Raw genomic sequence first — 24,725 nt, forward strand, 5'->3', positions numbered from 1 at the left:
TTATAAAATGTATTTAGGGGATGTTTAAAATCTTATTCTTATACAACATTGAATAACAGTGGATTCCAATCCAGCTTTTTTGACCCTGATCAACACTTTAATGTCAAAGTGAAAACACATCTCTGCAAAGGGATCTGAATTACTTTAATTACAAATACATAACACAAAATAACTGACTGCATATTTGCACATCTGGACACTTCATTTTTCCTTATTCTTCTTTGCAAAACCGCTCCCGTGAGTGAACAGACTTTATCAAGTTCAGTCACAATTTCTCAGTTGGGTTGACATCTGTGCCCATATTTATCATACATCTCAGAATTACTCCTAGGAATTGCACTGTTTGTCTGACTAAGATAAGAATCTGCCCCCTGAAATACAGTAGTTAATCAGCACTCTGCATCCACTACCAGTGAGGAGTAGGAGTTCACGTTTCAGAGTACTTGATGTCACATTTTAACTGCAGCCCAAGCTGCAAATTGGCACTCATGACTGCATTTTATAGTTTCCTTGGATATAATGATGATGTTTTTTTAGTTTTCTGATACTAATGCTAAGGCTTCAACACAAAGGTAATAATAAAAATATTGTAGGAGTAGAAGAAAAATAAAAACACAATAAATAGAATATTGCGCTAAGCTGCACTTTAATTGTTGCTACTTTGCAACAACTTTATAAATAATACCATAATGAGCACCAAGATGGAAAGGCTGAGACACACACACCAAATGAGAGTAAAGCCCAATAACGGACACATTTATTTAACAATGAATGATCCACATCTGTACTTTTAGAATCAATTTCTCAAATGACTACTGGAAACTCCTTGTAAAGTTACTGAAGGTAGCAACATCTATTCTGGCGCTGATTCTGATGTTGTGTTCACTCTTTCAATGTTCCCCATCGTCATGCTGTCTGTCACATGCCGTGCCTCTCTCTGTGATCCTCCCTTATCTTCCACAAAGCTATTATTTATCTAATGCACAATAGAGTCTCTGCTAATGAAGTGTAATGCAAATGTTCCAGAGGTTTGTGAAATGCAGAGCTCAGCGTACCTGTGTGACATTTTGCTGCCAGTCACCCATCTAGCCCCACCTGTGTTCAGGGTAATCTGCTGCCTAAGGCACTGCAGTTGGCCTCCATGAACACCTCTGATATGGTATGTGATTCACATATACAGTCATATGAAAAAGTTTGGGAACCCCTCTCAGCCTGCATAATAATTGACTCTACTTTCAACAAAAAAGATAACAGTGGCATGTCTTTCATTTCCTAAGAACAGCGGAGTACTGGGGTGTTTCCAAACAAAGATTTTTAGTGAAGCAGTACTTAGTTGTATGAAATTAAATCAAGTGTGAAAAACTGCCTGTGCAAAAATGTGGGTCCTCTTGTAATTTTGCTGATTTGAATGCATGTCACTGCTCAATGCTGATTACTTGCAACACCAAATTGGTTGGATTAGCTCGTTACGCCTTGAACTTCATAGACAGGTGTGTCCAATCATGAGATATAAAGGTATTTAAGCTGGTCAACTGCAAGTTGTGCTTCCCTTTGACTCTCCTCTGAAGAGTGACAGCATGGGATCCTCAAAGCAACTCTCAAAAGATCTGAAAGCAAACATTGTTGAGTCTCATGGTTTAGGGGAAGGCTACAAAAAGCCATCTCAGAGGTTTAAACTGTCAGTTTCAACTGTAAGGAATGGAATCAGGAAATGGAAGGCCACAGGCACAGTTGCTGTTAAACCCAGCAGGTCTGGCAGGCCAAGAAAAATACAGGAGCGGCATATGTGCAGGATTGTGAGAATGGTTACAGACAACCCACAGATCACCTCCAAAGATCTGCAAGAACATCTTGCTGCAGATGCTGTATCTGTACATCGTTCTGCAATTCAACGCAATTTGCACAAAGAACATCTGTATGGCAGGGTGATGAGAAAGAAGCCCTTTCTGCGCACACGCCATAAACAGAATCACTTGCTGTATGCCAATGCTCATTTAGACAAGTCAGATTCATTTTGGAACAAAGTGCTTTGTACTGATGAGACAAAAATCGAGTTATATGGTAATAACAAAAATCGCTTTGCATGGCGGAAGGTTCCATCATGCTGTGGGCTGTGTGGCTAGTTCAGGGACTGAGGCCCTTGTTTAAAGTTGAGGGTCAGATGAATTCAACCCAATATCAACAAATTCTTCAGGATAATGTTCAAGCATCAGTCACAAAGTTGAAGTTACACAGGGGTTGGATATTCCAACAAGACAATGACCCAAAACACAGTTCGAAATCTACAAAGGCATTCATGCAGAGGGAGAAGTACAATTTTCTGGAATGGCCATCACAGTCCCCTGACTTGAATATCATCGAAAATCTATGGGATGATTTGAAGCAGGCTGTCCATGCTCGGCAGCCATCAAATTGAACTGAACTGGAGAGATTTTGTATGGAAGAATGGTCAACAATACCTCCATCCAGAATCCAGACACTCATCAAAGGCTATAGGAGGACAGCATCTAGAGGCTGTTATATTTGCAAAAGAAGGCTAAACTAAGTATTACTGTAATATCTCTGTTTGGGTGCCCAAATTTATGCACCTGAAGTTACTACTTTGAAAGTTCAGCCAATGATAAACAAAAATCCAAAGAATTAAGAGTGGTCCCAAACTTTTTCATATGACCGTATGTGCTTATCCACCCTTGAGTCAATGATCTTTATGTGCATGTCAATTTGCATGACTGCAGCTTGCTTTAACATTACCTGACGTAGACTGGTGGGGAAAATGTATAAATTTGCATATTACCTCACACATTGTAAGTGTGTTCAAATATTGGTAGAAAATTTGGTTGTTTGTGACATAACCAGATCCTTGCTTTTGCAAAACTGCATTTTCCCTGTGGCCAAAAACAGAACATTTCATTTCAGCTGACTGTGCATGGCTTATCCACGCCGAGATGCGAGCAACTGTTGCTGGGGGTGCCAGAATCCATCGAGGAAGAAAAATGAAAAACATTATTTGTACAAAATCTTAATTTATCTATCCATTCCTAAATAATTAAATCATTTCATACTTGTATTTTGTGTGGTTGAGGTGTGGAAGGCTGCTCTTTCCACCCTCTTGTTAGCTGTGAATAAAGTATCCATTATTCATAAAGCTTCAATTGGTGATCTGTTTTTCTGCGTTAACCTCATATTTTTTCATACTTCTTCTCAAACCAAGGGAGTGCGAAATCGGCCTCGTCCGTCACAGGGGTGCAAACACGTGATGTACAAGACTTGTTATGAATATTATTCCATCTCTGTCAAACTGATACCCTTTAATGAGTTCATTGTTGTCCAGCATTTCTCAAACATTCCATGTTTCTCAGAATGTGCATGCTGATCTCTACTGAACTAATTCTGGGACTTCCAAAACCAAATGGCTACACCAGTGAGGACAGAGGTGTGTCATACTGATGCAATCAATTATTTTGTGTTTTATATTTGTAATTAATTTAGACCACTTTACAGAGATCTGTTTCACTTTGACATTAACATGCCTTTTTCTGTTGATGAGTGTCGAAAAAGCCCAAATAAATCACTGTAATTCAATGTTGTATAGGAATAAAATGTGAAAATTTCCAAGGGGCGGAATATTTTTTGTCGGTAGTGTACAACAGCCTAGGGATACACAAGGCTCTGTTTTATAGCTCGGCCAGTGTGCCACTCTGCACTAGAACCTGAGTAAAGATAACTCAAATAAAAAATCTTGCATCTTGTTTTACAGAAAAGCCATGAGCTTACCAATTAAGTAGTTTACATAAAAGATCAATCTTTTTGATTGTGTAACTCTGATACAGCCTAAAAAATGAAAAAGAAATGAATCTCTTAAAATTGCCATGCAAGAATACTGCTGCATGCCAATGAGAGATTAAAACATTACAAGAATGTGTGTGCTCACGAGTCTGGCAAAAATGTGCTTGCTTTAAGGAGCAGAGTGTGGAAAGCTGGATTTGATAAGCATTCACTACATTCTTTATATCCTGAGCTGTAGTTATACAAGTAGCAAATGTACTTGCTGTATTAGACTAGCCACTGCTACTGAATCATTTAATACATCTCTCTATTATAATAAAAAAATCCTGGGAGAAACTGGGAAATAACGACACTCTTGATGAAGCAGGGAGATGCAGCCAAACTGGCTAAATGAAGACTCGCACACATAATAATTAATATCACCAAGCCATTGTTACATTGTGCGTTGACGTGACAAATATATCACACCTCAAAAACAATGAATCTGCTGTGCTGATTGTATTTTAGTTCCCTTTTAAGGGGGCCAATGCTACATATCTGCACTGAAGAACCTTTTTGGTTATTGATCAGCTAATATATTGGTGAGCTGTTGTAACTTCTGAGCGAAGGTCTTCCTAGAGGTCCTATAATGCTGCACATGATATTCTGCCCTCAGTTGCGGAGCACAACCAGATACTCTTGAATGCAGGTGGTGGGGTCTTGGCGCATTATATGGGAGGCTGCTCTACCAGCCAATGAAGTTCGGTAGCATTGTGATTGCATATGTGTAAGGTTGATTATCATGCTACATATACAGTATGGATGTTTCAGGGTGGCATTCAATGCATGTTCATGTGCACATTGTGATAGACGGCCGGCAGTTCAATCCAGCCGGGAAGTCCCAGAACTAAAAGAGTGGAGAAGGGCAACATTTCCAGGACACTGCCTCACCCAGGACGCTAGGTGGCAGCTCCCCTGGGCGGTAAATGTACCCTGGATTCCCTCAGGGCATCATTGGACATGGAGTCCATTTTCTCAGCCCTGTTGGGTGCCGTGGGTGCTGCCAGGGGGAGCTCATAAAGGACCTGGGGACTCCTACTTTTCTTATAACCCGGAAGTACTTCGAAGTCACGAGGACGGAAGCCCACAGTACTTCCGGGCAACTTCAAGATGGATGATACGGCGTTTGACCCGGAAGAAGAGAAGGAACACTTCTGGGTCAAGGACTATTTAAAGGACTGATGCAGACCCAGCAGGAGAGCCGGAGTTGGGTGGTTGGGTAACGAAGCTGCTAGGAGTGGAGGATTATTGATTATTGTTATTAATTATTGAATATTGTGGAATTGTGGCGAGTGTGGTGCTTTGTGCACTTTATTTGAAGAAAATATTAAAATTCTTCTTGGTGCTTTTAAACGTGTGTCCTGGACGTCTGTCTGTGGGGATTCACGGGGCAACAGCGAGCCCTAGCGGCCACAACGTACTGTACCTACAAGGTGATTGTAATTTATAAAGGGTGAATTATGTAGAGATGTGCGTAGGGCAGGTTTTATAAATCTGATCTTTTTTTGGTGCATGCATTTTCCTGTTTTATCACTGTGTGCATATTTTCCCACGCTAAGTTTTATAAATGATGCCCCAGGTCTGTTTTATGCAGAAAGATTTAACTTTGTGTGGAAAATAAAAAATTTTGAATTGAGCATAGTAGTAAAAATAAGGGTGCACGAGGAGAGGTTGGGAGCATGGGCTGATAGGACATTGGCGCATCCACCACACAATGAACCACCTGGATTGGGACCCGAGTGCAGCAGAACAGTGGAGGTTTTTTACGGTGGCTGGAGTGCCAATCATGCCACCAACCCCCAAGTCTTCCCTGTAAATGGGAGGACTTGCTTGCAGATCAACGTCATACTCAGGATGAAGCAATTGCAGGTTAAAGGCCTAGCTCAAGGGCCCAACAAAGTGGAGTCACTTCTGGCATTTACGGGATTTGAACCGGCAACCTTCTAATTGCTGATGCAATTCCCAAGCCTCAGAGCAACCATGACTGCATGACCATTAAATAAAGAAACTAATGATGTACATATGATTGATGTTAAAATCCAAAACAGACCTATTGCTGGAATAAATGGTGTCTGATAAAATAAAAACACCATTATCGCACACGCTTGTTAACTTAAGCCACTGATGTGAAAAGTAATACATCGTAACATAAACAGAAAGGAATTAAAAATGTTTATAATAGCACCAAGCATCAGCTAAAGAATGACAATAAGTTTAGGTTTTCATCTCAGATAAGTATGCGTGGTCTGGAATCAAAAACTGGCCCTGGACTTTTGTCAGTGCTAGTCCATGACACTAATCATCCACATTGACACATACTGTAACAGTCCCTGTTGACTTAGGGGGACTATAGTACAGCGTAACAATTGACAGAAAAGCACAGGCCGTACAGGCCCTGCACTGTGCCCCTAAGTAAGTGGAAGGCATTAACTGTTAAAATATAGGCGAGCATCAGAAAGCAAATACTGTTCATGAACGTGAATGAGCAAAACAAAACTTAATATTAGATTTTTCTTTAAGTTGACTTTCTGAAATGCTTTTTAAAAAATGAATAAAGGTTCTTGTTCCACTTCATAGCCTTAACTTAAACAAAGTTGAGATCGACTACATGTATGGATTATGTCTACAGAGCAGACAAGATCTGGCGTACCAAGGAGCAGGATGTGAAAGTGGAAATGGATCAAAACCAGGAGGTGTGTAGGTAAAACAGTGTGTGAAGGCCAAAAATGAAGTCAAAAACAAAAGGAAAATACACAAAATAATGAAGCACAAAGATTTTTATTAAGTGAATCAACAGAGGTTTTTTTTATTCAAAGCCTGAAATAGGGAAGGATTGCTCCTGAAGGTCTCTTATTCCTTTTCTGTCATAATACCCAAGTCACCTCCTCTAAGAACGCGGCCGTAATAACCATCCTGCATCCTAACAACGGGCACCTAAAATCGCAGTGAATGTGCACAAATCAAAATGGCGAATGAAACAGGCCAAAAATTAATCTGCAATTCAAACAGAGTGGAGTATCAAAAAATAAATGCCAGAAATTAATTTAGGGGCTCTAAATCCTCTCAAACTGAGTACTGAATCGTAAAATTCGATACATATTTAGATTCCAAACAGCTTACTTTTAAATAAGACATTGATCATGATATTATTTGCTGATGAATGCACAAACGCAGATTACTAGGAACAACTTCAATGATAAATGAAGCTGAACATGACATTGAAATGTGACACTTTAAAAACAAAACTAGGTAAAAATCAATTTATAGACAAATAATCTGCCAGAAATAAGAATAACAAGAAATAAGTTACTGTAGCTATACTCAGAACCTTGGTTTGGACATGTGCAGAGGAGAGATGCTGAGTATATTGGGAGAAGGATGCTAAGGATAGAGCTGCCAGGTCACAGGAACAGTGGAAGGCCTAAGAGAAGGTTTATGGATGTGGTGAGAGAGGACATGCAGGTGATGGGTGTGACAGAACAAGATGCAGAGGACAGAAAGATCTGGAAGAAGATGATCCGCTGTGGCAACCCATAACTGGAGCAGCCGAAAGAAGAAGAAGAAGAAGAAGCTGTACTCAGAACCTCACAAACAGAGCAACAAAAACTTGTCATAGACCTCAGGTGTACCACCAAAGTTGCAGCATAAATCATAAAAAATATGTTTGAATGACTTACCATTTGCGAAATAGTTCATGGCTGACGTTATAATTATCTGCTGCCTTCCTATACCTTGTGAAATGTCCCAGTAAAAAACTGAAGAAGAAAAAAGAAAACATTTTGAAGAAGCTGGAAAATGAAAATAGAAGGTTCAGTTACAGAAGCACCAAAATGAGGACTGTCACAAAGTCCACACTGAATCACCACTTTCTCTGCTCAGCTGATGATGCCTGTGTTTAGCTGTACAGGCAGTCCCCGGGTTACGTACGAGATAGGGACAGTAGGTATGTACTTAAGTTGAATTTGTATGTAAGTCGGAACAGGTACATTATTTTAACAAATGCTATTGCTGACCGACTGTAACCAAGTGCTCTACCAATGAATGATGGAGTTTCACCTCTTTCTGACCTTTTTATTATTTCTACTTTATTTTCCATGGTGATGGTTTTTCTCTTCTTTACTGTATCACCAGCACTTGCATCAGATTTGTGTTTCAGAGACATTGTTGAAGGGTGAAGACAAAAGGATAAGATGAGCTCTTCTGCACAGCACTGTACAGCTATCACAGCAGGAAGGCACCAGTCGTCAACACGTCTGATGTATAAGGTGGTCCAGATCTAATTATGCAATTTTCACTAGGCTATAACTTATTCAGTTTATTACATAGAAAATCACCAGAAAAATCCCAGACCATCGAGAACTGTGCGAACTGACGACATGAAGAATTGTCTTCGCACCGAAGTGGAATCGTCCCTGCATAAATCAAAGTCATCCAGACAATCTGGATCTAAATAATTAGATCTGGACCACCCTGTACTGACAAAAGACAACTTCCTGCTATGTGCGTAACAGTACAAGCAGGCTTGCTATTGAGAATGAATGGGGGCAGCGAGGGGTGGTTCATCACCAGCTCACCTCACAGTCACCTCCACTACAGTATGCTGCCTGCAGCGTACGCAACACCACCACCCCCATTCAACACACAGCCATCCGAGGCACACTACAATGCTACCCCCTGCCGTCCCGTTCAGCCACAACCTGATCACCGCTTGCAGTATTACCACCCGCGCACCTAGAACGAACGGAGCAGCCATGTGTGGTGGGCGGGCAGTGAAACCGCTTGCCGCTGGGAGCCACCCGAGGGACTCTACACTGCGCGAGCAGCGAAATCGCCCCCCTCCAGCCTCCGTCCAGCCACCGCTTGCAGCATCCGCAGGCCGAAGATGACGGAGCGGCAGTTACTGAGGCACATGCGTCGCAGCTGCGGCCCCGTTCGTATGTCGTAGGTCGGATGTCTGTAACCTGGGGACTACCTGTATTCTCTGCAAAGTTTAGCTTCTCAGGTATGAAAGAAAACATTCTGACTCTAAATAAAATTGAGTGCGTCTCCTGGTGATTTCTAAACGGTAATTTGACACAAATATAACCACTGTTTGTAATGACAACTGACTGCTGGTCACCTCCTAGTAGTGACAGTTGCTCTTAATGGATCTCAGTCCCATCGCCATACAGAGCTATCTTAACACGTCTCTTTGATGACCTCACGTCAGCTCTGTTGCTGCTGCACTTTACATCAAGCTCTGTTGGTTAAGGGATTACTAGTAAAATGTTATGTTCACCTCAGTGTTTTTCTAGTTTTAAAATATTTTTTAGCTTTTGTTTTTTATTTAGTTTTTGATTTTATTTCTATTTTCCACCATTTTTGAATTTTAGTTTTATGTAGATTTTGTTCTTTTTTTAGTTTTTATTTAGTTTTAGTTTTTTGCCATTTTCGAATTTTATTTTTTGTCCTTTTTTTGTTTTTATTTACTTTAGATTTTCAGCAATTACCTTTTACTTTTTGTTACATTTAACTATACTCACCAAAAATGTTGACATAGACATAGTTTTGCAGTTTTCTTTTGTGGAAGATGACCCGGACATAGACAGGCGGACACGTTTAGCTCACCCACAACACGTTTATTTACAGAGTCCATTATTTACAATAAAGTGCACAACAGCCCCAAAGTCCTGGCCACCATCAAATGCCTCACTTCTTCAGGCTGCCTACTTGCCTCCTCCCAGACCTTGTCCTTCTTCCACCCGATTCAAGCCCCTGAATGGAGGGAGGCGGCCCCTTTTATCCACACCCGGATGTGCTCCAGGTGTCTTCCGATGAGCTTCTGCTGGCACTCCCCAGTGTGGCGGAAGTACCGGCTCTGCACCCGGAAGCACTCTGGGTGTCCTTGATCCTCTTCCCCCCAGCACTTCCGGGTGTGGCGGAAGTGCTGAGGTCCAGGGCTCCCAAGGCATTGGGGCACGCCCTGGCGGTGACCAAAGGCCCCTACAGGGTTGAGCTTCAAAGTTCTGTACCCGTGGTCCCCATAGCCGCCAGGGTGGTCACCCCCACGTGGCCTGGGGGAGGCGTAAGCCCTCCTCCTGTCCTCCAGGGTGTCCCAGCCGATTGCCGTCCCAGCCACCTGCGACACTGCTCCACCACCAGCGAAGACCCGTCGGGTGGAGCGGCTCGTCCCATGAGGGAAGCTCATCCCCGAAGTGGGTCCTACTCCTGAAGCTCCAGGGTCCGGTCCTGCAAAACAAAACGCAGAAACAGGGGCGGAGACGCTGCCTGGACACCACCACCTGGCGTCCTATCGTGCCTCGCAAAGGTAGCGCTGCCCCCTCCTACTGGCACCCCGGGGACTACTCCTTCGGCACCCCCTCCGAGGTTTCCGTGCCCCTTTGGTTGGAGCTACTCACACCCCTGTAGCCTCAGCCAGCTGTGACACTTTATACTTGTAAACTTGTATCTCATTCCTGTTGTAACTAGCAACATAATCCATACAATATTACTGTCTGTGACTGAAATCCATTTTCTCCTGATTTGCATTGGGTGTGACGAGGATGGACAGAATTAGAAATGAGTACATTAGAAGGTCAGCTCAAGTTGGACGGTTGGGAGACAAACAAAGTCAGAGAGGCGAGATTGCGTTGGTTTGGACATGTGCAGAGGAGACATGCTGGGTATATTGGAAGAAGGATGCTAAGGATAGAGCTGCCAGGCAAGAGGAAAAGAGGAAGGCCTAAGAGGAGGTTTATTGATGTGGTGAGAGAGGACATGCAGGTGATGGGGGTGACAGAGCAGAGGACAGGAAGATATGGAAGAAGATGATCCACTGTGGCAACCCCTAATGGGAGCAGCCGAAAGAAGAAGACTGTGACAGTTCAAGGCTTCCAGTATAATCATAAAATGCAAGAATCAAATAACAAGTGTGTTTTGATGTCACTTGTTGACTTAACCTGCAACACGTTTAAGCAAAGGGTGGCATCGTGGCTCAGTGGTAGTGCTGCTGCCTCACAGTAAGGAGACTTGGGTTCGCTTGCTGGGTCCTCCCTGCGTGGCTTTCCTCCCACAGTCCAAAGACATGCAGGTTAGGTGCACTGGCAATCCTAAATTGTCCGTATCTGCATGTGTGTGTCCTGATGTGGGCTGGCACCCTGCCCAGGGATTTGTTCCTGCCCTGTGCTGGCTGGGATTGGCTCCAGCAGACCATTGACCCTGTGTTAGGATATAGACAGTTGGAAAATGACTGACTGACGTTTAAGCAAATGGTTATTTCATTTTAAAAATGCTGCCGTTTTTATTTTTGAGATTCCCTTTGATAGTGGTTAGATCACTGCACATATACACTCTTAGCTGTATTTTTGATATCTCCTGGTCAATACTATATGTCACCTACCCATTTTTAAACTTTGAAAGTGCATTTTTTTCAGAAAATTCTTACTTTGCTAATTTTTTGAAATGCTGTTGATGTCACTCCTTGAACTGTGTTAATAGAAATAATAGCAGAAATAGAGATGAAAGTATTTCCATGTATATACTGCATTTCTACAAGCATACCATTTACATTATATACTGAATATCTGTTATATTAACATCTCAGATATTTCACTTAATAAGTAATGTGCAAAACCTGGGGAGCTCCTTGTGAGCCTAAACTGGGAGGATGTCATTTAACAACACAGATTCTGGAAATTGAGAGTGCTTAGTGACACACTTCTAATAACTAGCTATTAAACAATACCTGAGGTTAGGAACACTCAGTCCACATACACATGGGGAGAACATGCAAACTTCACTGTCCAGGTCAGCATTTGGAGCATGTGGCAGAAGGAAATTACATTTGTATCAACAATAAACTGCTGTTTGTCTCCAGGAAAGAAAGAAAGAGCTCATTTTATCTTGGGAGAATTGTTCTACGTCTGGAGAAGATGGGACTTTTTCCCAACAATACAGCTGTTAAAAGTCTCCCTCCTCTTCACCAAATGGACAGTCAACCAGTTTTATGTCTTCTTAGATCACTGGACATCATTTAAGAATTTCTTTGGCATGTGTATTACCTTCATAAGTATGTTTGGTGTTAAATTAATGCTAATGTTATGATGAATCTTTTGGGGTTATTTTCAGAAAGGTATGTTTCTGCTCTAATATATCTGGAACATTTTTCTATAATTATGCCTTTTAATGAAGCAGGACCCTGGCATGCATACTGTGGGTAAAATGTACAATGTACTGGTCTATTTCCCTTCTCTTTGTATTTCTCAGGAGCAAATGGAAATGGTGTTTGTGCATTTCTAGTATTCTTTATTTCACTGTTTTATAATTTTCTTCCATTTTGTTAATATATATAATTTTGAGCTTGCTACAATTATTATATGAATTATCTTCCTACTATCATTGTAATTAAATCTAAAAAGTATCGCCCTTTTTACTGTAAGGACATGCTAGAACTCAGCCCCTGAGGTTCACAGTCTGAATATTCAGAACTGTTGAGTATTATTAAATAGTTAGGCTTTGTATCAAATGTTACACACGTTAAGATAAGATGCGTAGCCTCTAAGGTTTTTTTCCCAAAACACATGCTAAGGAATAGCACTTAGCCTTTGAGGTTGCATATGAAATATCATAAACATAAAACACACATTAAGAGAGCTACTTAGCCTCTGAGGTTTTATTTTAAAGCACACGCTAGTTAAACAGTACTTAACCTCTGAGGTCACGTATAAAATGTGACCAATAGCCATAGCTGTAATGCTTTTTAGAGGTATACAGTATACCCCCGTGAAATGGTTCAGAGCTCACAGCCTCAATCACTCGCGGATTTTTCCTTAGAACCTATCTAATAATTGTTAGCAGCAACCGCAAATATCCTCCACAATTTTTATGGCTTTTTTCATGGCAATACTGTACTGTAGAGAGAACAAGAAGCAACTGTAGAGGAAAACGCAGCTTGGGATGGTGAAAGTGGCCAAAAGAATTTGAAACTGCAACTCCCAGAAGTCCCTGCAGTGGCTCTAATTGGTCTTCTGTTGAGGGTGCTGGGGCTGTTGGGGTCAAAGGATGTCAGCACAGCTTTTAAAAAGGGGGCCAGTGACCAAAAGCAAAAAAAAAAGTTTTTGTAATTTGAGTTTCAAGTTCCTGTTTGTCTGCCTTCTGTTGGGTTACCTGTACTTATTCGTTTTGTCCTTGATCATTTTGTGATTGGTGTCTGAATTGTCTGCCGTCTGCCTGTCTACATGAGGACTGTAAGTGGATTCATGGCCATCCTGCAAAGAAAGAAGCGCTCCTGAACCCGTACACCCATCTTCACCATTTCAGGAACTAGCGGTGGGACTATCTTTACTTTCCCATTCAACGTGCTGATCTCTGGACTATCTATTTTCATCATTACATTTCATCCGTTGCTGTTTTTCATGATTTACTGTGTGTGTTTTCTTTGTGCTTTGTTGTATTTAATGTGTAATCGCCGTAAGGGGAACAGGGGTGGTATCGTTGTTTTCATTACATTCTTTATTTGCTGTTTGATTACCGGTTTGCTTTGTTTTTGTCTCTGTTTGCGAGTGTGTGCGGGTCGGGCCAAGGCTGGGTGCCTCCCTGGAATCTCCACCATAAAAATAAATAAATCGCCATCTTCTCGACGGTGTGAATCTTAGCGGCACTGGACCGCTACAGTGTTATTCATTTCTCCTTGCTGCTGATTGACTGTGATGCATCCCCAGCTGAGTGTTCTTGTGTTTTCCATTTTGTTCCCCTGAACCCTTAAACCGCCACAACCAGCTATAGTCATATCCCAGTGCCATTTGCGAGCACGCAGGAACTGATCAGTCAGTGCCTTACATTCGTTGAGCAGCCAGCTCATGACCACAGTCAGCCCCTTGTGAGCAGGGGGGCTGAACTCACCCCTAGAAGACACGGACGCTCCTCAAAAAAATCCCTCTGAAAAAACACTGATAGACTACCTTCACATTGCTCCTTTACTTGCTGGGCTTACTTGTGGCTGCTCTGTCGCGTGATAAGCTTCTTGGGTGACGCTACGCATACTTAAAAGCCTGAACAGCACCTGTCCTTTTTGGCTGATTGCTTTGTTTCTCTCTCCTCCCCCAGACATCCTCTGCTCCTGTTGGGTGTCCTGTTCCCATTGTGCTCCCTTATGATGTTTGCCTATTCTTTTAAACGAGAACTAACTGCATACTGAGCTCATTTTACTTCTGAAAGAGACATGTTTGTTTCAAGTGTTTGAATAAAGTTCCTGTCTCTCCAATCTCCTGTGTTTCTGTGCAATTCTGTGACTCAAGCGTGACACCCTGCAGCACTGCAGCCTCACTGTCCCTGGGATTGAGCCGCTGCACTAGACTAGCCTGCCAGCGTCAGCACTTACCTCTGTGTGCTTGTGTGCAGCCAGTTCAAGCGCAGTTGGCTAAGTGATTTCATCCATGGCGTCACTTACACCTTGTACATATTGTTCCAGTAGTTTTTTAAAATAGTTTTTACAGTTCATTAGCAGTGTGTAAAATTATCAGTGTTGCAGTAATTGTGATGCTCTTTGCGTGGAAAAAAAAATGTGTTCCATTAAAATTTCACTTTTTCTTTGTGAATTGTGACATTTAGTTAAAGTGCAGCAAAAAAGTATTTGGCATCCAGGGATGAATTAACCCCCAAGTATGTGGCAGTTTAAGGCTTAAAGCCCCAAGATGCTGTTGAAACACCCTGCACCTTCTAAGGCTTCTGGCAATGAAAACGCGCTTGCATGAATTACAGTACATACAGTGGTACATCAGTATTTTACATTCTAGCACTGCGGGAGACATATCAGTACAGCACTGTACAGTATACGGGTTTACCTTTACATTATTTTTAGGTAATGTATTAAGCTGAGTTTGAAATTAAAGTGTTTTGGGTGCATATTTAGGGTTTAAACTATAAAAATAGGCATTTTGTTTAACCACATCCAAAATTCGCGGATTTTCACAATTCGCGGGTGTTCTAGGAACGTAACCCCTGCGAAATTTGGGGGTGTACTGCATAACCTAAAGCTTTGCAAATGATAGTAACTCAAGCTAACTGAAATATTACAGTAATTCATAAGAAATTTACAGTATATCAAAGATAAAATTGGCCATATAGACCAAGGTCAATAAATTGGGGTCGGGTTGATGATCGACACTTCTGTTCCTTTGCTGGTTAGGAGACTTGAGGCAGCAGTGAAACTGACTGCGTACAAACTTAACATTGGTCTAAACTCATAGCCAGGTAAAACACCTGCAATATATTTGCTTAGTCAAGCACTGGCCTGTATTCCTATAAAGATCTCACGTGTTTAACTGGGCACAGCTATATTCATACTGTATGTTAGTTTATTTAGTGTAAGAAAATCAAACTTGAGGCCTGCCCACAGTCTGTGAAACAACTCGGGTTGCATTTTGTAAACTCTTTGTTCTAGCTACTTGAGCAATCCTTGATGTTATCAGGTTTGGATATTCAACTGAACTTCTAAAAGGCACACCCTGCAAGCTTGTATACAAACCCACCTTTTAGTGTCATGGAATGTGTTTTGTAATTCAGTTGACCAAAGTATGACGCAGCTATTTTGCCTAAGGGGCCTTCATGTAGGACCTGTTGTGGACCAGCTTGAACTGTGTTATAAAAAGCATCGAATGACATTTACAAAATTAGTGTTGCGTGTTCACAGCATGCGAATTCCCCCATAATAATAATAACAACAAGGCTTGGCATTGAATCACCTAAACTAAAAGTGAAGCTTGTTTCTTCCACACTTTTTTTATAAGAAATTTAAAAATTTTATTGTTTCACCTTTTGAAAAAGGAATGTTAGGAACTCTAAAATGTGCTCTTTCCCATTGAGACATCAAACAACCGTCTCAGACACATTTTATGAACAATTTAAAGTGCCCACTCCCTCACTTTACTGTATGGTTTTTTATATATATACAGTGGTGTGAAAAACTATTTGCCCCCTTCCTGATTTCTTATTCTTTTGCATGTTTGTCACACAAAATGTTTCTGATCATCAAACACATTTAACCATTAGTCAAATATAACACAAGTAAACACAAAATGCAGTTTGTAAATGGTGGTTTTTATTATTTAGGGAGAAAAAAAAATCCAAACCTACATGGCCCTGTGTGAAAAAGTAATTGCCCCCTGAACCTAATAACTGGTTGGGCCACCCTTAGCAGCAATAACTGCAATCAAGCGTTTGCGATAACTTGCAATGAGTCTTTTACAGCGCTCTGGAGGAATTTTGACCCACTCATCTTTGCAAAATTGTTGTAATTCAGCTTTATTTGAGGGTTTTCTAGCATGAACCGCCTTTTTAAGGTCATGCCATAGCATCTCAATTGGATTCAGGTCAGGACTTTGACTAGGCCACTCCAAAGTCTTCATTTTGTTTTTCTTTAGCCATTCAGAGGTGGATTTGCTGGTGTGTTTTGGGTCATTGTCCTGTTGCAGCACCCAAGATCGCTTCAGCTTGAGTTGACGAACAGATGGCCGGACATTCTCCTTCAGGATTTTTTGGTAGACTGTAGAATTCATGGTTCCATCTATCACAGCAAGCCTTCCAGGTCCTGAAGCAGCAAAACAACCCCAGACCATCACACTACCACCACCATATTTTACTGTTGGTATGATGTTCTTTTTCTGAAATGCTGTGTTCCTTTTATGCCAGATGTAACGGGACATTTGCCTTCCAAAAAGTTCAACTTTTGTCTCATCAGTCCACAAGGTATTTTCCCAAAAGTCTTGGCAATCATTGAGATGTTTCTTAGCAATATTGAGACGAGCCCTAATGTTCTTTTTGCTTAACAGTGGTTTGCGTCTTGGACATCTGCCATGCAGGCCGTTTTTGCCCAGTCTCTTTCTTATGGTGGAGTCGTGAACACTGACCTTAATTGAGGCAAGTGAGACCTGCAGTTCTTTAGACGTTGTCCTGGGGTCTTTTGTGACCTCTCGGATGAGTCGTCTCTGCGCTCTTGGGGTAATTTTGGTCGGCCGGCCACTCCTGGGAAGGTTCACCACTGTTCCATGTTTTTGCCATTTGTGGATAATGGCTCTCACTGTGGTTCGCTGGAATCCCAAAGCTTTAGAAATGGCTTTATAACCTTTACCAGACTGATAGATCTCAATTACTTCTGTTCTCATTTGTTCCTGAATTTCTTTGGATCTTGGCATGATGTCTAGCTTTTGAGGTGCTTTTGGTCTACTTCTCTGTGTCAGGCAGCTCCTATTTAAGTGATTTCTTGATTGAAACAGGTGTGGCAGTAATCAGGCCTGGGGGTGGCTACGGAAATTGAATTCAGGTGTGATACACCACAGTTAGGTTATTTTTTAACAAGGGGGCAATTACTTTTTCACAAAGGGCCATGTAGGTTTGGATTTTTTTTCTCCCTAAATAATAAAAACCATCATTTGAAAACTGCATTTTGTGTTTACTTGTGTTATATTTGACTAATGGTTAAATGTGTTTGATGATCAGAAACATTTTGTGTGACAAACATGCAAAAGAATAAGAAATCAGGAAGGGGGCAAATAGTTTTTCACACCACTGTATATATCTCTATACTAGCCAACCCACGGCGTAGCATACGCCACATAATTATGTATTGATGGGTGAACACTTCCTGAAAGACACAGTTGTCCAAATGGGGTGGGTTTGAGGATACAACTGTAATTGAATGAAAAGATGGAACTCTGGAGAGAGCAACATACAATTGTCCATGACTGAAAACTGGGTTTGGCAGATACAGGCATAGTGTTTTGAAAGTGTGTCGATGTGCCTTATTAATTGTCATTGCGAAGGCCAATCTAACAGGAAACTGTCTGTGTGTAAAAGTAAAAGGCAAATTTGAATCTGATGGGGTCAGGGATTCTCTCTCGTGTGTGTGTGTGTGTGTGTGTCTCTCTCTCTCACGTGCGCCTCTGTGAGTGTGTGTGTGTCTCTCTCGTGCGCCTCTGTGAGAGAGAGAGTGTGTGTGTCTCTCTCTCTCTCTCTCTCGCATGCCTGTGTGTGTGTGTGTGTGTGTGTGTGTGTGTTTCTCGTGCGCGCGCGCCTGTGTGCTGTGAGTGAATGAAAAGATGGAACTCTGGAGAGAGCAACATACAATTGTCCGTGACTGAAAACTGGTTTTCTGGATACAGGCATATCTTTTTGAAAGTTTGTCCCTGTGCCTTGTTAATTGTCATTGCGAAGGCCAATCTAACAGGAAACTGTCTGTGTGTAAAAGTAAAAGGCAAATTTGAATCTGATGGGGTCAGGGATTCTCTCTCGTGTGTGTGTGTGTGTGTGTGTCTCTCTCTCTCACGTGCGCCTCTGTGAGTGTGTGTGTGTCTCTCTCGTGCGCCTCTGTGAGAGAGAGAGTGTGTGTGTCTCTCTCTCTCTCTCTCTCGCATGCCTGTGTGTGTGTGTGTGTGTGTGTGTGTGTGTGTGTGTGTGTGTTTCTCGTGCGCGCGCGCCTGTGTGCTGTGAGTGAATGAAAAGATGGAACTCTGGAGAGAGCAACATACAATTGTCCGTGACTGAAAACTGGTTTTCTGGATACAGGCATATCTTTTTGAAAGTTTGTCCCTGTGCCTTGTTAATTGTCATTGCAAAGGCCAATCTAACAGGAAACTGTCTGTGTGTAAAAGTAAAAGGCAAATTTGAATCTGATGGGGTCAGAGAAATCTGGGGAATATGGACAGTTTGTGTGGTAGGAGCTGCGATTGTTTTACGCCCCAGTACATTGTGGTGAATGCTGAGAACTGTCAGTCTAGTGCCTTTACAGAGACTTCTTGCTGGCGTGAGGTTTCTGAGAAGCATGACGACTGAACCAATTTTAAGTTTGACTTTATGCGGAGGCATGCCAGTGGGAGTAATGGCTGCCCAGCAGGTCATGTGAATAACGCCGCCAGATCGCCAGTCTGCATCGTTTATGGTCGGAACTACGACGATATGTGATCTTCTTCGAACCTCCGACTTTGGTTCTTGATTAATGAAAACATTCTTGGCAAATGCTTTCGCTCTCGTGAGAATTGTTGGCTCTGTAGTGCGTGTGCCATGATCGGCTGCTTAGTGAATTGTTGGTGAGCGGGGCTCAGTCTTGCGTGCGTCTTGCTTGCCATGGACTTAGTGAATTATAATATATATATATTGGCGTGGCGGCCCCTGGAATTTGGCGGCCCTGTGCAGGTAGCATACGCCGCATAATTATGTATTGATGGGTGAACACTTCCTGAAAGACACAGTTGTCCAAATGGGGTGGGTTTTGAGGATACGACTGTAGGTGAATGAAAAGATGTTACTCTGGAGAGGGCAACATACAATACAGCGTTTTACACGCTGCATACAGCGATTCACATCGAACCATAGACACTGCTAAGACCATGGGATACCCCTCGCAAACTGTATTACACGCTGCATACAGCAATTCACATCCACGACAAACAAACTGTTTTACATGCCGCATACAGCGATTCACATCTGCGACAAACATGCCTCTTCTTAGATGGTCCTGCCACGTCCATCCTCGTTCTCGAAGCATACACAATGCCTAGTCATGTGCCCGCTCGCAAGAGCAACTCACGGAGACCCGTCCACTAACTCTAAGACCATGCCGTGTAAAACAGTTTGCGATGGTGGACGCGGTCGTGCGTCATATCCGAAAAGAATGCAGTGGAACCTCTGTTCACGACCATAATTCTTTCCAAACCTCTGGTCGTAAACCGATTTGGTCGTGAACTGAAGCAATTTCTCCCATAGGATTGTATGGAAATACAATTAATCCATTCCAGACCATACGAACTGTAAGTAAATATATATTTTTCTAAGTTTTTAAGCACAAATATAGTTAACTAAACCACAGAATGCACTGCGTAATAGTGAACTAAATGTAAAAACATTGAATAACACTGAGAAAACCTTGAAGAACAGAGAAAACTAACACTGCAATAGTTTGCGCTATAGCAACAAAAACTGAACATTTGAAAAAATCCGTAATTTAATAAACCACCAAGAAAAGTAGCATTTCAAAAATGCACACTACGAACCGATCACTGTAAACAGAAGTGAAAACAAAATCAAGCCCAGTGCATTCTTTAACTGCCTTCCTACCTTATGAGTCCAGCCCTCTCTCTGGCGCTGCCTGTATGTGTGCGTGGCTCTCTCTGGCGCTGCCTGTGTGTGTGCGTGGCTCTCTCTTGCGCTGCCTGTGTGTGTGCACGGCTCTCTCTCGGCTGCCTGTGTGTGTGCACGGCTCTCTCTCTCTCTGGCGCTGCCTGTGTGTGTGCGCGGCTCTCTCTCTCGCTGCCTCTGTCTCTCTCTGGCGCTGCCTGTGTGTGTGTGTGTGTGTGTGTGCGGCTCTCTCTCTCGCGCTGCCTCTGTGTGTGTGTCGCAGAGGAAATGCACAGGGAGAGACTGAACCTCGCAAGAGCAACTAACAGAGACCCGCCCACCAACTGTAAGGCCATGGGATACCCCTCGCAAACTGTTCTGCATGCCGCATACAGCGATTCACATCCGCGACAAACATACTTCTTCAGAGATGCATGTGGAGTGTAGCAGAGACGAACGTGAATGACACCCCGCTCTGTGAGTTGCTGCGTCCGAGTTGGTGGGCGTGGCTCTGTGAGTTGTCGTCGTATCCAATGGTCTTAGAGTTGGTGGGCGTGGCTGTCTTGCGTGCTTTCCAAGGGTGGCTACTTGTCGGCGGCTTAGTGAATTATATATATATATATATATATATATATATAGATATATACAGCAATGGACTGGCATTCTGCTCAGGGCTGTGTCTGCTGCTGCTGAAAAGGTTTTTGTCATCTCAAAGCCCTGAACTGAGCTAACAGATACACTTGCCATTTTTTTATATTATTTATTTTTTTGTGTGATGGTACACATTAATATCCATCCATCCATTTTCCAACCTGCTGAATCCGAACACAGGGTCACGGGGGTCTGCTGGAGCCAATTCCAGACAACACAGGGCACAAGGCAGGAACCAATTCCGGGCAAGGTGCCAACCCACTGCAGGACAACGCATTAACATGCCATTGGAAATTCTGTTCTAAAGTGTATATATATTAAAAATATATTAAAAAAACTGTGTTTGTTCTGGCAGTATAAAATGGGGTCTAAGGAGCAACACTGCAAATGTGAAAAAAGCCTTAAAACACACTTAACTAAAATGTCAACTTTCAAACCAAACATATTCTCAAGCATTGATCCGCATCTTAAGATTACATGCATATTGTAAACCTGCATATCCAAGTTGTTTTCAGTTTATGGCTTATGGTTCCAGCTATTACAGTTGTATTTTCTGATTTGAGTGCTTAGGTAATGAGTGCTTTAAACACAACACTAAAGCTCATTAATCAATTAATCAAATTAATGAGGGACTATGTCTCTCGGCTGGCCTGGGAACACCTTGGGATTCCCCCGGAAGAGCTTGAAGAAGTGGCCAGGGAGAGGGAAGTCTGGGCATCTCTGCTCAAGCTGCTGCCCCCGCGACCCGACCTCGGATAAGCGGAACAGAATGGATGGATGGATGGACTAAAGCTCATGATCTAGTCCCTTCTTCAACTGCACATCATCTTGGGTAATACGTACTATTAAAGGGGAAGGCTCCCATATTGCATAACAGTCACATCCATGTCCATACAAAAAGACATTAACTTTAAAACACAAGTACACCGACACATTTTCAGTTTCCTTCTGCACGTGTGTTTTGTTTTTAAATGTATTAGCAAGTTTTCTGCTAATTTTTTTTACACCCACTACTAGGGTCAGCCTTACTAGGATCGGGGCTGTCCCATCTAACATTGGCTGCTACAGCTGTGTGATGTCATACTGGCCTTGCAAAGCATCATGGGGTATTGGGGAGAAAAAAGTTTGCCAAAGCCGACTGCATGATGAATTTCCAGGAAAATATTCATCAAACACAACATGTTTGCTGAGAAAAAATGTTTTGGAGAATTTTACCTGTCAACACTTTCAATAATGGGGAAGGCGTGTTTTCTGCTGCTTTGAAGAACGTGTCTTTGTTGTGTTTTAAGGCTATTTTTCATATTTTCTATGTAATGTCCTTTAACATTTTAAACCACAAAATAGGCATTGCATTTGTTTTTATTTATAAAAATGCTCCACTTAAAAACACACAATTTCCCAAGACAAATTAATGTAGGCCATGATTGTGAACTTTAAAAACACTGAACGTATCTTATAAGCAGGTCTGAGAATGTTATGTTAACGTCAGATGTTTTTTCCATTTACTTTGCAACTTCCATAACTTAATAAATTTACGAAGAAGCAATTGTACGCTAAAATGGAAATGGGAATCTGGGCCAGACTACACCATTCTGTACTGTAGCTGAAAAGGATATTCTAAAAGCTTTTATAAACAGTCTGGGCAAACCACTGGGGCTACGCACAAATGAGCCAAACATGTGCACTGAGGCACATTGCATTTTGAACAGTTCTAGATTTTTAGTAGGTACAGTGGTGGCAAATCACTTCTTAACACATCCATGTTCCCTAGGACACTAAATTTGAGTATCTACTTATAGAAATGCATGACTGACTGGAAACAATTTTCCCTAGACTATGCAGTATGCACGAATGTCAATCAATGATTATATCTGGCATTAAGTGAATTTCATTCCAGGCAGTACGGTGGTCCTTAATTTCTGGTTTGATCTCTGATAGTGTAGACTTTACATGTTCTTCCTATGCCTGTATAAGTTTTACTTTGAAAGCTCCACTTCAAGATGCTGCACAGACAGAGAAGGATGACATTCCAGTTTGCACATCTGACTGGTGTAAGTACCACAGTGGATGGACAGGCGTCCCAAAGGGGATGGAGGATGATTCCTTGCCTGTATGAGCTTCACAGCTGGGAGGGCACAGGAACCCCTTCCCAGCCTGGAGACCAATATAATAGAAGGACTGGGGGAGACAACAATGTCTGGCTCCTTTATCCAAAAATATGCTGGATGGTAGCACCCCTGGGCTAGGATTCCCACACAGACATCTGCAGGACATGCTGGGACCTGTAGTCCTGTGGGACAGCCCTATTGGGTTCTGTGGGGGCTGCTGGGATTAGTAGTCCTTACTTTCAGGGACTTCTGTTTGACCTGGAAGTGCTTTCAATGTGCTATGCCCTAGCACTATAAGTGATCACAGGTCATTGAATAAAAGTACATAAAAGTAGCCATTCAACCTCATTCAAGCGAGTCGGAGTCAGGATGCAGTGGAAGACACTTGCTTGGAGAAAAAGCAGTAGGATGAAGAAGGAGGAAAGTTTTTATTGTTGCAGTGTGCTGCATGGAGGATACTAGTAGGGCCTGTAAAAGTACTGGATAGAATAAAATCATTATATCTGAACCCGAGACAAACACTCCTCTGAATTCCTAAATCGGTTTAAAGCAATTTAAAATAGGAATGCAGTGTCCAGAATGCTGCAGTAATAATACAGGAAATGACACCCGCACCAATGAGAAATGGCACTGGGGACTCCAAATTAGACCTTTGGAGCTGTGTCTGTGCCCTGTAAATGACAGATGCCATGTCTATAGCTGGCTCCACGGGTATGCTTTATAACCCCTGCATTTGATTTAAAGTGACAGAAAACTGTCACATAGGTGGTTAAGAACCATTCCAAAGCACACTGAATGTAAAATGGAGGCAAGTACTGTGCTTTTATCAACAAAAGCAGTTATTTCTATAGCACATTTTTATACAAAGGATGTAGCACAAAGTGCTTTACGAGATGTTAAAGAAGCAGTTACATGCAAAGAAAAATAAATATTAGATAAGAATAATAATGCATAAATAGTGGAGAAAAAAATGAATAATGCACACTTACATCAGATAGATATATAAGTAAGAGAAACAGAATCCTTGAATGAAGAATTGTTTTATTAAGTCTCTAAATGGCAGTCAGTAGGCTTGAGTATTCAGAAATAATAATAATAATAATGATAAAACAACAGTTACGCTGTGTTCCAGGCCATAATGTAGGCTGATTCTGTCAGCCCGTCGTGACTTCTGAATGTCCCGTCTTGATGATTCAGACCTCTAAAAACGAGGACCAGTAATCATCTTGTCCACTTTGCATGTCTGAAACTACAATCGCAATAACCTGCTTTAAGAAGAACACCTCGTTTAAAGTGTGCATTGACCACTAAACCCCCTCCCACCCCTTTGCCCCCGCTGGCTTACACTTTAAAACAGAAAATGGCAGTATGGGCAGAACTTTGGTGGTGACGTAAAAAAAAAAGAGCTCTTGTTAAAGTTGAGAGAGTTTCTAAAGCAGACCCCAACTACACCGTGCACGAGGAGTCGCGTGACGTCCGGGGTGCTCACCTGTCTCGTGGGGGTCCCGGGATGTGGTCAAACTTGAAGTGAATGTATTTGACATAAAGGCAGTAGAACCCGAAGGCGGCCAGGAGCGGGACGAGCAGCAGCAGGAGTCCAATGCCGGTATAATGGAGAGCAGTCTGCAAGAGGGCCATGACGGCGAGCTTTCGATTAGTCCGCTGTCTCCAGCCGTGTCGCTCAAGTTTTTCGTCGTTTCAGCGGCAGAGCACGTAATGTAATAAAGGGGCACTGCCGATAACCGCCCATAAAGCGCTCATAAGTGAGCGCGCTGACAGAACGAGCTTAGACAAAAGAAATGCGCTGCAATGCACTGGTAAATCAAAACCAAACGTGGGGCAAAGGTGAGTCGTTTTTGTATATGTGTTTATTTTCTTAATCGGGTCAAAGATCCTGCCCAAGGCCGACGGCTTTTTATAACAGCGCTTCCGTCAACCCTGCTGCCAGACTGCGCGCTTCTGCGCAGATTCCTGCGACATACGGATTGAAGTTGGTATCAAAGAACGGTGTAGGGCAGGGGTGGGCAAAGTCATTCCTGGAGGGCCGCAGTGGCC

General features: G+C 42.3%; 1 protein-coding gene across 2 annotated transcripts in view; it reads right to left on the reverse strand.

Annotated features, from left to right (window-relative positions):
- The window catches only part of LOC114666458 (cholesterol 24-hydroxylase-like), an 80,571-nt gene extending 56,077 nt beyond the window's left edge, over window positions 1-24,494 (reverse strand). For both annotated transcript variants that reach the window (XM_051920168.1, XM_028821335.2), the window contains exons 1-2: window positions 24,160-24,494; window positions 7,503-7,580 (exon numbers count right to left, since the gene is read on the reverse strand). In XM_051920168.1, the coding sequence (XP_051776128.1) occupies window positions 7,503-7,580; window positions 24,160-24,308 (227 nt within the window). In that variant the 5' untranslated portion in view covers window positions 24,309-24,494. The remainder of the gene's footprint in view (window positions 1-7,502; window positions 7,581-24,159) is intronic.
- Window positions 24,495-24,725: the final 231 nt, after the last annotated feature.

This window comes from Erpetoichthys calabaricus, chromosome 16 (assembly GCF_900747795.2).
Source record: "Erpetoichthys calabaricus chromosome 16, fErpCal1.3, whole genome shotgun sequence".
NCBI classification, from domain to species: domain Eukaryota; kingdom Metazoa; phylum Chordata; class Cladistia; order Polypteriformes; family Polypteridae; genus Erpetoichthys; species Erpetoichthys calabaricus.